Source organism: Mytilus edulis, chromosome 7, assembly GCF_963676685.1.
Source record: "Mytilus edulis chromosome 7, xbMytEdul2.2, whole genome shotgun sequence".
Taxonomy (NCBI): Eukaryota; Metazoa; Mollusca; class Bivalvia; order Mytilida; family Mytilidae; genus Mytilus; species Mytilus edulis.
In genome coordinates, this window is record NC_092350.1 from 31,370,516 (window position 1) to 31,385,883 (window position 15,368).

Sequence of the window (15,368 nt, forward strand, 5' to 3'; positions counted from 1 at the left end):
TATGTTATAATTTATTGTAATCAGGGATTTTACAAAATCCCTAGCTCTATTTTCAGTGAATTTGTAAAATCCCTAACAATTTCAGGGACTTTACAACACCACTGAAACCGTTAGTGATTTTACACAATCACTGATTAGTCCAGTGATTTTACAAATAAAATTCCCTGATTTTACAAATTCCCTGTAACATAGGTTATATATACTGACTAATCAACGATGAACAATAAAATACTACGCATTTTACAGCTAGTGCATAGTTTCAAAGTGTAAGCAAAGTTTGCAAACGTACGTGTGCTCGCTTAATCGTTTGTGTTACAGAAAGTAATGTACTCTTATATTTCATTTATTTGACTTATTTGCATGTTGTATTATGCAATGTGTCTATTGTAAATATTGCTTTATCTGCATATCATGTCAAAACAATATCATGTCTTGACAAATGAACTCAGGAATAAAACTGACAGTTTAATAAATTAGTTTTGTAAAATTCTCGAACAATAATGTCGTTGTACAATGAAGCATTTGTCAAAGACTAAACTTTTGTTTTTATTGAGTGTTGGTAAATATATACATTTGTTATGCAGACAACATCAACAGGTTGATATTACAATGAACCTATATCTGGAGATTAATTCATACAATTAGAACACGGGCTATGTACTGATAAAGTTAAAACTGTCAGTATCAAATTACTACAAGAGTGAAAATGGCGTCAAGTGATAAAAGTTGTTTATATTTCATAAAAACCAATCTGTTGGTGATTTTAACACTTATTGGAGTAGTTATTGGATTCGCTATTGGAATTTCTGTCCGTGAACTTCACCCTTCTGCAGATGCTCTCATGTGGATCGGTAAGTTTCTCTCTATATATCATAAAATTTAATATGAATATAATTTTTCTGCATAATAAAATGGCTGTACCAAGTTAGGAATATGATTCGTTTGATGTGTTTGAGCTTTAGATTTTGCTTTTTGAGTAGGGATTTTACGTTTTGAATTATCATCAGAATTCAGTATTTTTGTGATTTTACTTTTTTGTACATATACGTTAAAATTTCTAGACATGAAAATATTACTACAATGTGTTATTGAAATAAGTTTCTTTTTCGCTATAAATGCAAAATTGCCATATGAATTTATGTGTGGTAATTTAGTCTTAACGCCAATTTCTAAAATACATATATATTTACAGGGATTTATTACAAAACTAATACAAAGTGTCTATTGTTCCACAGGTATCCTTGGTGAGCTCTACCTTAATGTCATTAAAATGATGATTGTTCCACTGGTTGCATCTTCTATAATATCAGGTACTTTTATTCATATAAAGTCATAAAGTCCTGCCGATATACGTATTATACAAGTGACTTTACTCACACATTTCTCAAAATGATTCTCTAAGTCTTTTTTGATTCAGTCTTGTATTATATTTTTTCAAAATCATATAAATCTTAAAGAATAAAAAACAATTCTTCTAAATCAAGCAATTCGCTGACTATGCGGTATGGGCTTTGCTCATTGTTGAAGGCCGTACAATGACCTATAGTTGTTAGTTTCTGTGCCATTCGATCTCTTGTGGAGAGTTGTCTCGTTTGCAATCAAACCACATGTTCTTAATTATAATTTAGAAGTTAATATTTAAAGAAAATTGAAGTTCTTCAAAAATCCGTCTTAAAATGAAACGATTCCTTTCAACGCAACATAGGTGAGTGTTGTTGGTTTTTTTTTTGCGGAAATAGCCTTCGCTTAAAGCTTTGATATTTGCCCTATGACATAGCTACATGTATATGCAAATAGGGATCATTTTATGCAAATAGGGATCATTTTGCTGTCCTATGTTTAGAAAACATATTCTTTTTTTAATATATTCACTATTGTTGTATCAGGAAGAAAATATTTTGTCAAAATTAAAGAAGGAAAAAGAAAAAGAAAAAATTGCGGTTTTTTTTTTTTTCTATTCAAACTATTTTTTTTTTAAGTCATGGAAGTCAACTGACATTAATCTTAAATCAGAGGCAAAATTGCAATCAGTAACCTTCAATGGGAACGACCTAGTTTTTAATGAATTATGAATGATGCTACTGCTCTTTGTTTAAAAAATAGTTATTCATCATGGTTCACAAGGTGATGCGTTTTAGACTGTTTATAAATTCTAACTCCGTTGGATGTGTACTGATTGAAATTTTTGTTTGGGTTTACATGATTTATATAAAGTAATTGTTTATTCATTTATTAATAAGCTTTGAATTAGCTTTCAGTGACTGCGAGTACTTTTATATCAGTGCTTTGTGTGCATGGTTTTTCTGCTTGTTGTTTTTGTGCCTCTTATATACCGATCTTTTGAAATAAGCCAATTATTACTGATTTTTACAGTTTGTTCTTATGTTGCGCTGTGAAAACCACTATTTTTGGGAGGAGAGGTTGTGTGCTTTGATACAAGTTAAAGATCGCCACCTTATGTATGTGCCTGTCTCAAGTCCGCAGCCTGTTACTATAGCTCTTTGGTTGTCGTTAGTTATTATCTGTCATACATGGGTCGTTTTGTGAATTGTTTTTGTTATAAATTTGGCCGTTAATTTTCTCATTTGATTTGTTTTCTACTTTTTATGTTGGGGTCTTTTATATCCCACTACATATATAGTATATATACGGTCTGCGTTTTTCTCATTTTTTTAAAGACCGTACGGTTGCCTATAATTGCTAATACCACTTCATTTATACTTTGGTGGATCATAATCTTAATCCGGAATGCTCGAAACCGAATATTTGAAAGGCAATTATTATTAAAAACCCAATAGTTGCATGAAGTGCTATACAATCAAAAAGGAGCAAAAACCAGAAAAAGTTATCTTAGCTTGTCATCTTATTAAAAAGGCAAATTCTTACAAAAAAATATGTCAGTTAATACCAGACAACTATATGTATATGTTACCTTATATGTAAATTTGGTGTTACCATATATGTATATGTACATGTAGATGTTTCACCTTTCGATGTGCCAAATTTCTATCAATGATTGATGGGTGAGATACAGAAAGTCACCTACATCTACTTTAGAACCAAACTAAAATAAATAAGGACTTTTGGTTTTGTGCTTTGCCCATTGTGAAAGACCGTAGGTTGGCCTGTAGTTTCTGTGTCATTTCGTGTCTTGTGGAGAGTTGTCTCATTGGCAATCTTATCACATCTTCTTTTTTATGTATATAATATAAATGTTCTGCCCTAAATTTACACCTAAAAAGCAGGAATGCCACATGTATTTATATCCTTAAGCTTTTTCATGTTTTTTTAGAATTCTGTTCCGTCAATTAAGTAGTGTCTATATTTATTCTCTTTTAATGTAGAACTGCTGTATTCGAATAGTTTTACGACAGGACAAACAATATAGTTCATATGATATATCTTCGAAATGAATATGATTCGGTGCATTACGTTTGTGCGCATTACCATTACATGTGCGCGCAAAAATCATTACGTTTGCGCTCAGCTTTTTATTACATTTGCGCGCATTATATTTGGCAGGTAAACTCAGGTAAAATACAGGCAACAATACTAATTCATTTATTAATTTGAGCAATTATTTACAAGTATCGGTACGCCTTCCGTCAGTGTAAGTCTGCTAAGGCACATATTTTGAAAGAATTCAATCAGTAATATTTTAGGGAAAACACGGTTAATAATAATTATTTATTCATTTAATTGTTCAATCGTTTACAAGTATCAGTATCCATTCCGTCAGTCTAAGTCTCATAAGGCAGGGAAAAAAGGAGATCGATAAAGCCGCATATTTTTTTTTATTCAATAAGTCAAAGGTGTAAGCAAAATTTTAAGAAATCTGTGACATAGCCCATTTATTATAGCTTGACCTTAAGCTATAATGGGGTTTAAAATTGGTTTTAGAATTCAATATGAACAATATATAATTTGAATTAACAAAGTATTTTCAAAACTAATAATTGATAGTCATATAAAAAGAAGATGTGGTATGATTGCCAATGAGACAACTGTCCACAAGAGACCAAAATGACAAAGACATTAACAACTATAGGTCGTTGTACGGCCTTCAACAATGAGCAAAGCCCATACCGCATAGTCAGCTATAAAAGGCCCCGATATGACCAAGTAAAATAATTCAAACGAGAAAACTAACAGCCTTATTTATATAAGAGAATGAACGAAAAACAAATATGTCACAGAAACGACAACCACTGAATTACAGGCTTCTGACTTAAGACAGGCACATACATAAATAATGTGGCAGGTTTGTGGCGGGGTTAATAATACTCTATTATGAAAATACCAAAAAAATATAGACATTTATAATTTAATATATTTTTATGTATATTTTTACCTGAGATTACCTGTAAAATGAATGCGCGCAAATATAATCAAAAGCTGCGCGCAAACGTAAAACATTGTAATCCCCAAATGCGCGCAAACGTAAAACATTTTAATCCCCAAATGCGCGCAAACGTAGTGCGCCCATATGATTTAGCCGATTGAAAATATAATATATATGATTAATGTCTCTTCGCCATAAACTTTTAGCCGCAAATCAAACGGAAGTCCCACTATGTCATAGGATTTTACTATCGGTAAGAAACAGCCCAAGGGGTGACCATATTTCTATACCCAGGCAACTCTTGCGGATGAAAGACGTCTAATAATAAAACAAATATCGTAGATATTTATCAAATGCTTTGCATGTACATGTATACATAAACTAGACACATTTTGTCTAGACAGTGACTTGTTTTTTTCTATTGCAACGATAGTTTCATTAATCTAATCATTTTTATTGTTAGTACGTATAATATTTCACCTTATGACTCTTATATACTTATCTGGACGTAAGACAATAATTTGATGTAAGACAACGACCTACTTTTTCACTTCAACACTTCCTTGTGTTATAATGTGCATGACGTTGAATAATCTACTTCTATTAGTTTTATCATAATCTATACAAGCACTTTATAATTTTATAAAATTGCCCGTTGCAATGGGTCAATATGTACAAAAGTTTGCTATATGTACAGTTTTAAAACTTTTTGAACTTTCGAAGGACATGTTCAATTGGAGAATTAATTGAAATTTCTGTCAATTGATGGAGTAGTTAATCGCTTGTTCAACGGTTAACCATGCAAATCTGTTACCGGATGGGGTTGTCGCTTTTTCAAACTTCACGTTTTTGTCTCTGATGGAGTTATTGCCTGTTCCATCCGTACCGTGACATCCAAAATCTAACGCATTCGTTGCTTTTTCCACCTGTACTCCTCCGCCATCATCTGTTAAAGTTTTTGTTCGCTTATCCCATAAGCTTCCGACACCTGATGGTGATGGGGTTTTCGCTCATTTAAACTGTACGCTCTGTCATCTGATGGAGCTACTGTTACGATTAAACCTACAATACACATGTTTAAAAAGAAAAGATGGCATATCGCAAGCCTCGATCAAAACCATCAAACGCTAGAGAGCAATATGATCCATAAAAAAACTATGTTTTGCTAATACATTTGTACATGTAAAGCCATCATCTGAATTTTTCGGTATAATCCTCATTTCTGAGTAATACACATAAACACACAATTGTTTGCTGCTATCGTAAATGCAGTAGCTAAATGATGAGTGTATTTACAACCACTGGGTCGATGCCACTGCTGGTGGAGATCTATTTCCCCAGGTCATCACCAGTTCAGTAGTCAGCACTTCTGTGTTGACTTGACTTATCATTGTATTGATATGTTCATAATTCATGTAATTATAAATTAACTGTTAACAACATTTTGAATCTTTGAAATACTTTAAGGCTTTTCTACTTCAGGAATGAATTACCTTTAGTTAGCTGTATTTGGCAAAACTTTTAGGAAATTTTTGGTCTTCAGTGCTCTTCAACTTCGTACTTAGGCCTTTTTAACCTGTTTTGATTCGAGCGTCACTGATGACCCTTTAGTAGACGAAACGCGCGTCTGGCATAAATATGAAATGTCAATCCTGGTATCTGTGATGAGTTTATAAACTACACTTTATGAGATCACTATTTTAGACTTGTTTCTACATCATAGAGTATGTTTCAATTTATTCATAGTTATTGGTAGGTCTTTTAATTCTATGAATATGTGTTTCAATTCGTGAAATAGTTAGGATCAAAATTCAATAAAGATAATGTTCTCGAGGGACAAGAATAGTGATGTTGAAAATTAATTGGTGAAAAAAACTTATTTATTATCTACCGCCGCACTATGATCATGTGACTTTCGCAGAATCAGTTTGAAGGTATATATAATGGCAAAAAGTCATCGAAAGGGCCATGTTATAATGTTTTTATTATGTGCATACGGCAAATTATATATGTTCTATCAGTTATATGTAAGTCGTTATACACCAGTATATGTTTGTAGGTACAGCCTCACTAGACCCAAGGTTTAACGGCAAAATAAGTTTGGTAGGAATATCGTTTATTTTAATAACAAACTTCTTTGGAACAGTACTTGGAACCGTGCTATGTGTAGTTATAAATCCAGGTCAGTTTCTTTATACTTTCTTTTAAACTATGTATTTGTTCATTCATATTTATAGTTATTAACATGCAAAATATGCTCTAATGACCGTTAAAGGAAAAAAAATCAAGAATCAAGAAGTTTGGCGAGCGTTTTTTTTTAACGGCAGGAAAAGTTTGCGTATTATTTCTGAAAAATTTCCGAACTTATCTAGATTTGTAAATCGATATTTTAGTATTGATCATTTTAAAGAAAAATCCACTCCATATTGATTATTCAAATTACTCATATACAATACATTCAAGCTAATGCATATTAGCGTGTCATTGTAGGTGGCAGATCATCACAATTGAGACCAGTTTCTGCAGCAAAAACCAACATACAAACACAGGATGTTTTCGCCGATTTATTAAGGTATTATATACTAACACCAGCACCATGGTACATTCGATGAGTCATTAAGGGTATATGATACAGTAAGTTCCATCGTTGATTTTTTTCTAGAAATTTGGATAAACGGTCAATTTTAATGAGTACTTTTGTAATATGAATTGAAATATACCTTTTTGACTTACTCAGTTTTGAAATAGTTTGGTTTGTAATTTTCATATTTGAAGAGAAAATTCTGAAGAATCATAATAAAGGACTTTTGGTGTAGCTATACTTTTGACCTTATCGCCAAGATTTAAAAACACATCAGCGGGAAAATGAAAATGGCATCAGCTTTTCGACGCCAGTAATGTAAAAACTGTTCAAGTTCGTAACTAGTTCATTGAATTAAAACAAAATATACACATGTAAGAACAAATTAGATAACTACCAAATCTATTAAACTCGTCGTGTTTTTTAAAGAATGTGTAAATAAGATTCAAGATTCAAGGTTCAGTCTATTATCTCAGACAAACACAGGGATACCAGAGGATTATATAATTACTAGTACAAGATAAGATAAAACATAGTGAGACAGAACAGGCAAAACTAAAATACATAGTACGGAATTAAAAAAATTTGATTAATTGAAGTACTTCATAATTTTCTTTACGAAATTATATCATTAATTTTCTTTTGCACTTGTACGTTACATAAAGAAATCGAGAATAGATTTATTCGTGCTTGCATCAATCAAAAATTGATATGACTTTACATGTTACAGTTACCTAAACATGAAACTTATCACCTTTTTCCCTCATTACAAATTCTATTTTTTTTTTTTAAAGTAGTGTTCTTAAAAAAAATTAAGTTTAACAACAGAATTGTATTCCCCCTAGATGTATCTTTGCGAACCAATGGTGATAGTGCTGGTCTCTTTTTCGCTGTTTAGTTACCAATCATTATTTACAACTACTCATTGTTCCGTCAAAATTATGATTTTAATTATTGAATCCATGCACCCTCTGACTTGAATTTGGCATGATTATTTCCGTGAAAAAGAAGTCTAAGAAGAATATTTGACAGTTTGCTCTCTGCTTTGATAGTTCTGTCTCAGTAACGCGATCCATGAAACGAAAATCAAATAAGATAAGGTCATAACTGTTTCGTGCTGTGTTTCATTCTATGCTTCTAATGAGATAAAAGGGTCTCGTTATTTGGACCCTACTTTCCAATGGCTACATAATTAAAGGAAATGCATAAAAAAACATGTGCTCCTTCACAAAACTGATATGGTTTTTTTTCTCTATAACCTCAATAATTCTTGTGTCGACATCTTTGTTCCTATCATAATCATTGAAATAGTATGTGGAATAGAATGTTGCTTCGACTATCAATATTGAAATAGATAAAGCAATACACAATAAGTAGATTGAGTATATTAATGTGTGTTCGCTAATGAGACTACTATCCATCAGAATACAAAGCAACTATATATCACTTTACTGCTTTCAACAATAAGCAAGCAAGTCCCCGTATATTGACCAATTAACCAAATATTTATAATAAATTTTCCTTAATGAATAAATATACCAAACCAAGAACATATTTGACAGAAAATTCGAAATTCAAAATTGAACGAAGTGGTTTCTTGTCAAATCAATTAAATTAAAAGGCTTATTTATAATGAACTATTCCAATGTTATTTTCTTTTTTAGAAATATTTTACCAGGAAATTTGGTCGCTGCTACTTTTCAAGTTGTAAGATTAATTTATATTTACACACCATGATAGTATCAAAATCTCATATAATGTTTCAAGCAACTTTTATTCAAACAACTAAAATAAATTACATATTAATTATATCTCGAGTAAACGTTGATTTCGTTTTAGATTTGACATTTTGCTTTGATTTGAATTTATGCTTTGAAACAGTTGAATGACAGCTGTAAGAGTAAACCGGGCAACTTTTGCAGATTTTTAGGCAATTTTTGAAACGGGAGATGGACATAATTTTGATTAGTGGAATGTCGCTTATCAATATATATTAGAGTCTTAATATATGGAAAATAAAAAAAAGGCATTGGAAATAGTAAGTGAACAATCGTACACGCAAGACTTAAATATTTTGTTTCTTCCATTTAGTTATATAAAAAAAAACACTTCAAATAAGTACTTTCTGTCATTTTTGGTGAGTAATTGTTGCTGGCCTCGGATTAAACCCCTTAAAGTGTATGATAATCAGGTATACATTAAGCATATTTTTTTAATGTTTGAACTTTTCAAAAAAATTGTAACTTCTCATTTTGCAGACAATGACGAAATACGAAATCGGAGAGCGTATTGTCAACACAACAATAAATGGGACTCACTCGCAGGATGTTATCTCTTTTATAAAGAACAAAAATCTCGGTACTTCAAATAGTGTCAACATGCTTGGTACGTAAAAAGAAACATATAACGTTAACAAGGTTTATTTGGAATGTTTGGATATAATACAAAATAAAACCAAATTGAACAATCAGAACATTCTTATAGCTGGAAATATAGAATGAAATTCAAAACAGTGTGGCTGTGGCCATTGATTGACACATTAAATTCATCCATTGACTGGGACAATTTACGTGAACTTTTGTCTGTAACGACCACTGTTCACGACGTACCTACGATAGACATTTAAACTGTGGGGTCACCAAGGTTTCTTAATGCCTTTAATTATAAAATAATTCGAAAAATTAATCAGAAATAACCTTTATGTTTTGATTTAAATAATTGATATAAATCAAAACATCGTGTTATTTCTGATTAATTTTTTCGAATTACTTTATTAAGGTGTTGAGAACCTTTGGTGACCCCATAGTTTAAGTGTCTTTAAAAAGTACACAGTAAGCAATGGTCGTTACATACAAACGTTCACCTAAATTGTCCCAGTCAATGGATGAATTTAATGTGTCAATCAATGGTCACAGCCACACTGTTTTGAATTTCATTCTACCAAATAGTATAACTATAGGATAAAAATTTCTTTATAAGAGAACTATCCAGTTTAATGTTATAAACTTGTGAACAAGTACTGTAACAATTTAGTACATAGCAACACTCTGTCGAAGACTTGAGAAATCCTCCTGGCACTTCTGCCTTAACATTTGTCACTTTGATTTATATTATTATATGTTATGAATCATCATCCTTTACAGTCATAAGACTTTCATCATTTGGTCTGTATCAGTATTCGTAGCAACTAAGTCCACTATTCTCTTGAAAATGTTTCTGTTTTTATCTTACACTAAAAAAATGCAGCCTTTATCTATAGGAATAATATGGACATAGGCACAATTGTAATCCGACAAGACAAAATCGGCTGAGTTTCCCCGAATGTTATAGGACGCACCTAACTGTCGGGGTGCTTTGCCTAACTATTCGGACCCATCCCGACAAATATCAATGATTAAACTGGCAACCCCATACATATCTTACTATACTTTACCTCTGTCGCAGGTTAGAGGTAGGATTGAGCGTTCAATCCTACCTCTAACCTGCGACAGAGGTAAAGTATAGTAAGTTTACATTAAAGTGCAATGTAACTTGTAACGACTATTTCTAGTACTTCCGAACTACTGTTGATTACTTTTGTTTCCTTTTTAGGTATACTGGTCATAAGTTCATTTTTCGGGATGGCAACAGCAGCTACCGGTAAAATTGGACGTCCATTTTTCAAGTTTTTCTATGCAGCGACTGAAATAGTACTTGTAATTCTAGAAAAGATATTATGGTTTGTTTTATATTATGGAAATAGGAGTACATTATGCGAAAAGCTGTTAAATTAAATAGGCTTTCATATTAATCGAGAATATTAAATACATCGTCTTAATCTAACATAGTACGTATAAAAATAAAGAGTTATGGTTGCAATGAGACAACTATTCAACAGAACTAGAATAAAAGGGTAACAAGCAACTATTATAGATCAATGTACGATCCTCAGTAACGAGTAAACCCCATCACCGTATAGTTGTCTTTGAACGGTCCAAACATGAAAAATTTGAAATAATTCGAATGAGAAAACAAACGATCGACCTAATTCATAAAAAATACATATGAGCCAACGACAACCACGTGCACTGTACTATAGACTCATAACTATGGACAGACACATACAAAATGTGTTGGGGATAAATATGTTTGTGAGCGCTCAATCCTACCTCTAATCTGAGACAGAGGTAAAATAGCACAAACAGCAAAATGTTGCGGCTGTATAATCGTAGGTGGTCGTCTTTGTTGTCGTCCGAAGACATTTGGTTTCCAGACATTAACATGAGTATACATTTGAAAGCGTATGGATCGCTATGTATTCAAATTCATATTTGTTTTCTTAAAGGTTTACGCCAATTGGGGTTGCCAGTTTAATCATGAGGGAAGTCGCGGGAGCAGATGATTTACAAGGAAACTTTATGAGACTTGGTATATTTATTGGTACCTTTATGTTGGGACAGGTTATAGCTCTGTTTATCGTTCTTCCAATTATATATGTTGTCATCGTCAGAAGGAATCCTCTGAAGTTTTTTACGTCTCTTGCAGAGCCAATGTTGATAGTCTTGGCCACAACTTTGACGTAAGCATTTATTTGAAGTATTATACCAAATGATAATAATACATTATAATAAGACAAAATGTAAACACACGTGCAAATCTACATTTAAGTGAAACTATAAATTGTGTACAAAAAAAAAACAGGTTACTATAACTCTATATAGACATTCAAAAAAGGATGCATGTTAATAGATACTAACTCTTCAAAAACAAACCTTACAAAACGAATTATCGTTATTTCAGACGAAGATCGACCTTTATTTTGCTTTGTTTACGATCATGCTTCAACAATTTTTAACTATGTTTTGTAAGTCAGATAAGTTGGGAAATGTCACTAAGACAGAATCCATACAATAAAGACAAACTAGAGAAGTGAAATACAACTAAGTCAACTTTTCCTTTAAAAAAAAAATACTCGTCTGCTTTATAGACTTCTCGATCTAAAAATCTAGCTTAAGGTATCCCATCTGTTTATTTTTCGTCGTGCAGAATAAATATAGCAGAAAACATGACATTAACAAAGGCATGACGCAAATTAAAAACGCAATACAAATAAGTATGAGTTATTGGTTAACATTGATATATGAACACATGTATATTTGTATGTAGTACATTGTTTTTTTCTTTAGGCATCCTTTTCTATAAATCAACGAATTTATATTTTTTTCCAGATCTATAGCTATGCCTGAATCTTTGAGGAAATTAGAAGGACCATATAATAAAATAGATAAACGTATAACCCGCTTCATTGTTCCTTTAAATGCAGCTATAGGCAGAACGGGAAGCTGCATATTTCTGTCAGCATCGTGTGTCTTCATTTCACAACTGGAGAATCAAGATCAAAATGCTGGATCAATAGTACTCATTATGTATGTACAAATTCAATTTTGAAACTAATTTGTAATTTAATATTCATCTTTAACCTATTTCCTATGTTTATGTTTATGCAATCATATGTATAAATACGTAGAAACGTTACAAGCTAAATGACAAAAATACCTATAAGACTTTAGTGCAAAATCCGTCTAATCTCTTTAAAATTGCAACAAAGTATTATGCATTCCTCGTGCATATAACAGAAAAAAAGAAAACACGTTATAAATTTCATTCATCCGATGCACTTTTTTATGGATTAACCTTTATTAAGAACGCTCAGAACCAAATATTTGAAAGCCAAGGAAGTATGAGGACGGAAAGCATTGGAGAGCTTAAAAAAAAATTAGACAAACCCATCGAAGGCAAACATCCCTAAAGGAGTGAAAACCTTAGTTTCTGTATTATTTCTAAAATTTGATAAGCATACAAAAGTAATGACTTGTAACTTTTAGTTAATTTTCAAATTTTCACAATCGTGCAGATCACCTCATTATAATTAAATTGTTTTTTTTTCAGTTTGTTAGTCACGCTGATGTCATTTGCTGTGCCATCCATACCAAGTGGATCCCTCGTCACCATTATCATTTTACTGTCGGCTATAGGAATTCCACCTGAGGCAGCATCTCTTTTATTTGCATTTGATTGGTTTTCGTAAGTATGGATGGTATCAATTCTTCCAAATGAGTTGTTTAGTTTTATTTGCACTTGCATAAAAGTACCAAACTTCGGGATTCGGTCGAGTTGTACTTCTGAATTCCATTTGGGTGTGTAGAAATCTATATTTATTATCAGTCTTTTACATGTCACGAAGTTGTCCTTCATGCAGTCATTTGGGTTGATTTTAAATACATATATAAGTAGTAATGCATGTGGTTGTTTAGTTTCATATTTCCTTTTTTGTGCTTCTTTGTTATATATTTGTTTGTTTTGTTCTGATTGAGATTGTGACACGGGGGGATGACTGCTGTACCCCAATTTTGACAATTGTACCTGTTATGTCTGTTTTGTTCACGCATAGTTACAAATAAAATGGAATTTGATGCGACTGTCATATGATACAAGTTAGAGGTTTAGCTCTATAACACCAGGTTCGATTCACCATTTTGTAAATTTGAAAATGCGTGTACCAAGTCAGGAATATGATAGTTTTTGTCCATTCGTTTGATATGTTTTATCATTTGATTTTGCCATTTGATTAGGGACTTTCCGTTTTGAATTTTCCTCGGAGTTCAGTATTTTTCTTATTTTACTTTTTCTTCTACATTTTATTTCGTCTCCGTCTAGAAATTTATAAACTATCTGCTAATCCGGCTTGGTTCTGTTTCAGAGACCGAATGAGATCGGTAACTAACATATATTACCAATGCCTGACATCAGCTGTGACTTACAAGGTGTGTAAATCATCATTACGATCAATCTGTGACAATGGAAAAGTCGGTCTGCATGACGATATTGAAGGCGAGACAATTATTCCAATGGTCGACGAAAACAATAAGGAAATAGAAATAAGAGCAGAGTTTATATCTGTTTAGTACAGGAAAATTGGTAGAGAATATACGTATGCTTGGATATCCGATCAATTTAAATAAAAGATTTAAATATTATTATTCTGTCTTCGTATAGTACATATATTGTATCGCAAAACTACTTCAGGATATATTTAGAAAATTACAGGAGTCTTGCTAAACGTAGGTGTATTTTTCCCTCTTGACTAAGTCTCAATTCTAGATTTTTATAAACAAAAAAATAAGTTACAAGCCTGAGCTGACTCGATATTCGTGCAATGATAAAAAAAAAACTATTCACTCGTGTCTTTTTACTTCTTAAACCATTAGACAAGACTGTTTACTCTTTGCATTCGTTTGCATTAATGCTTTTCTTTTTAAAAAAAAAGTGTTTCTTAAGCAATACGTAAATATTACGGATACGTGAAATGTGTAAAATAAAATTGAGAATGGAAATGGGGAATGTGTCAAAGAGACAACAACCCGACCAAATAAAAAAACAACAGCAGAGAGTCACCAACAGGTCTTCAATGTAGCGAGAAATTCCCGCACCCGGAGGCGTCCTTCAGCTGGCCCCTAAACAAATATATACTAGTCCAGTGATAATGAACGCCATACTAATTTCCAAATTGTACACAAGAAACTAAAATTAAAATAATACAAGACTAACAAAGGCCAGAGGCTCCTGACTTTGGACAGGCGCAAAAGTGCGGCGGGTTTAACATGTTTGTGAGATCTCAACCCTCCCCCCTATACCTCTAACCAATGTAGAAAAGTAAACGCATAACAATACGCACATTAAAGTTCAGTTCAAGAGAAGTCCGAGTCTGATGTCAGAAGATGTCACCAAAGAAAATAAACAAAATGACAATAATACATAAATAACAACAGACTACTAGCAGTTAACTGACATGCCATCCAGACTTCAATTAAACTGACTGAAAGATTATGATTTCATCATATGAACATCAGGCACAATCCTTCCCGTTAGGGGTTTAGTATCATACCATCATAACATATATGAGAAGAACATAACCCGTGTCATGCCAACAACTGTTTTTAGAATAAATGTGTTTAGTTTCGATGCAAAGACCTTATCAGTGAGTCAATACATGTTGAGATCGAATATGTATTAATAATATCTAAAAACAGAAAAGGGATTGGACAAAAGAGATCAACGAAATCATTGGGAAAAACAGCATTGAAGGCCGTACCGGTGACCTATAGTTGTTAATGTCTGTGTCATTTTGGTCTCTTGTGGACAGTTGTCTCATTGGCAATCATACCACATCTTCTTTTTTTATATGAAATTCAAAACATAATCTTATCAAAATGACCAAAAGGAAATAAATGAAACATGATCAAACATTATCATTTAATCGAACAAACTTGGTACCATTTAAACGTTTAATCCCGCTGCAAATATTTGCACCTGTCCTAAGTCAGGAATCTGATGAATCGTGGTTGTCCTCTGTTTATGTAGTTCCTACGTGTTTCTCGTTTCTCCTTTTTATATAGTTAAGACCGT

General features: G+C 32.3%; 1 protein-coding gene across 1 annotated transcript; it reads left to right on the forward strand.

Annotated features, from left to right (window-relative positions):
- Window positions 1-653: 653 nt before the first annotated feature.
- On the forward strand, window positions 654-13,939 carry LOC139481253 (excitatory amino acid transporter 1-like). Its single transcript, XM_071264432.1, has 11 exons — window positions 654-851; window positions 1,236-1,310; window positions 6,402-6,524; window positions 6,833-6,914; window positions 8,588-8,630; window positions 9,182-9,308; window positions 10,515-10,641; window positions 11,248-11,481; window positions 12,131-12,328; window positions 12,852-12,986; window positions 13,663-13,939. Exons 1-11 carry the CDS (start codon window positions 707-709, stop codon window positions 13,865-13,867), a joined length of 1,494 nt encoding a protein of 497 aa, XP_071120533.1. The 5' UTR covers window positions 654-706; the 3' UTR covers window positions 13,868-13,939.
- The last annotated feature ends 1,429 nt before the right edge of the window (window positions 13,940-15,368 follow it).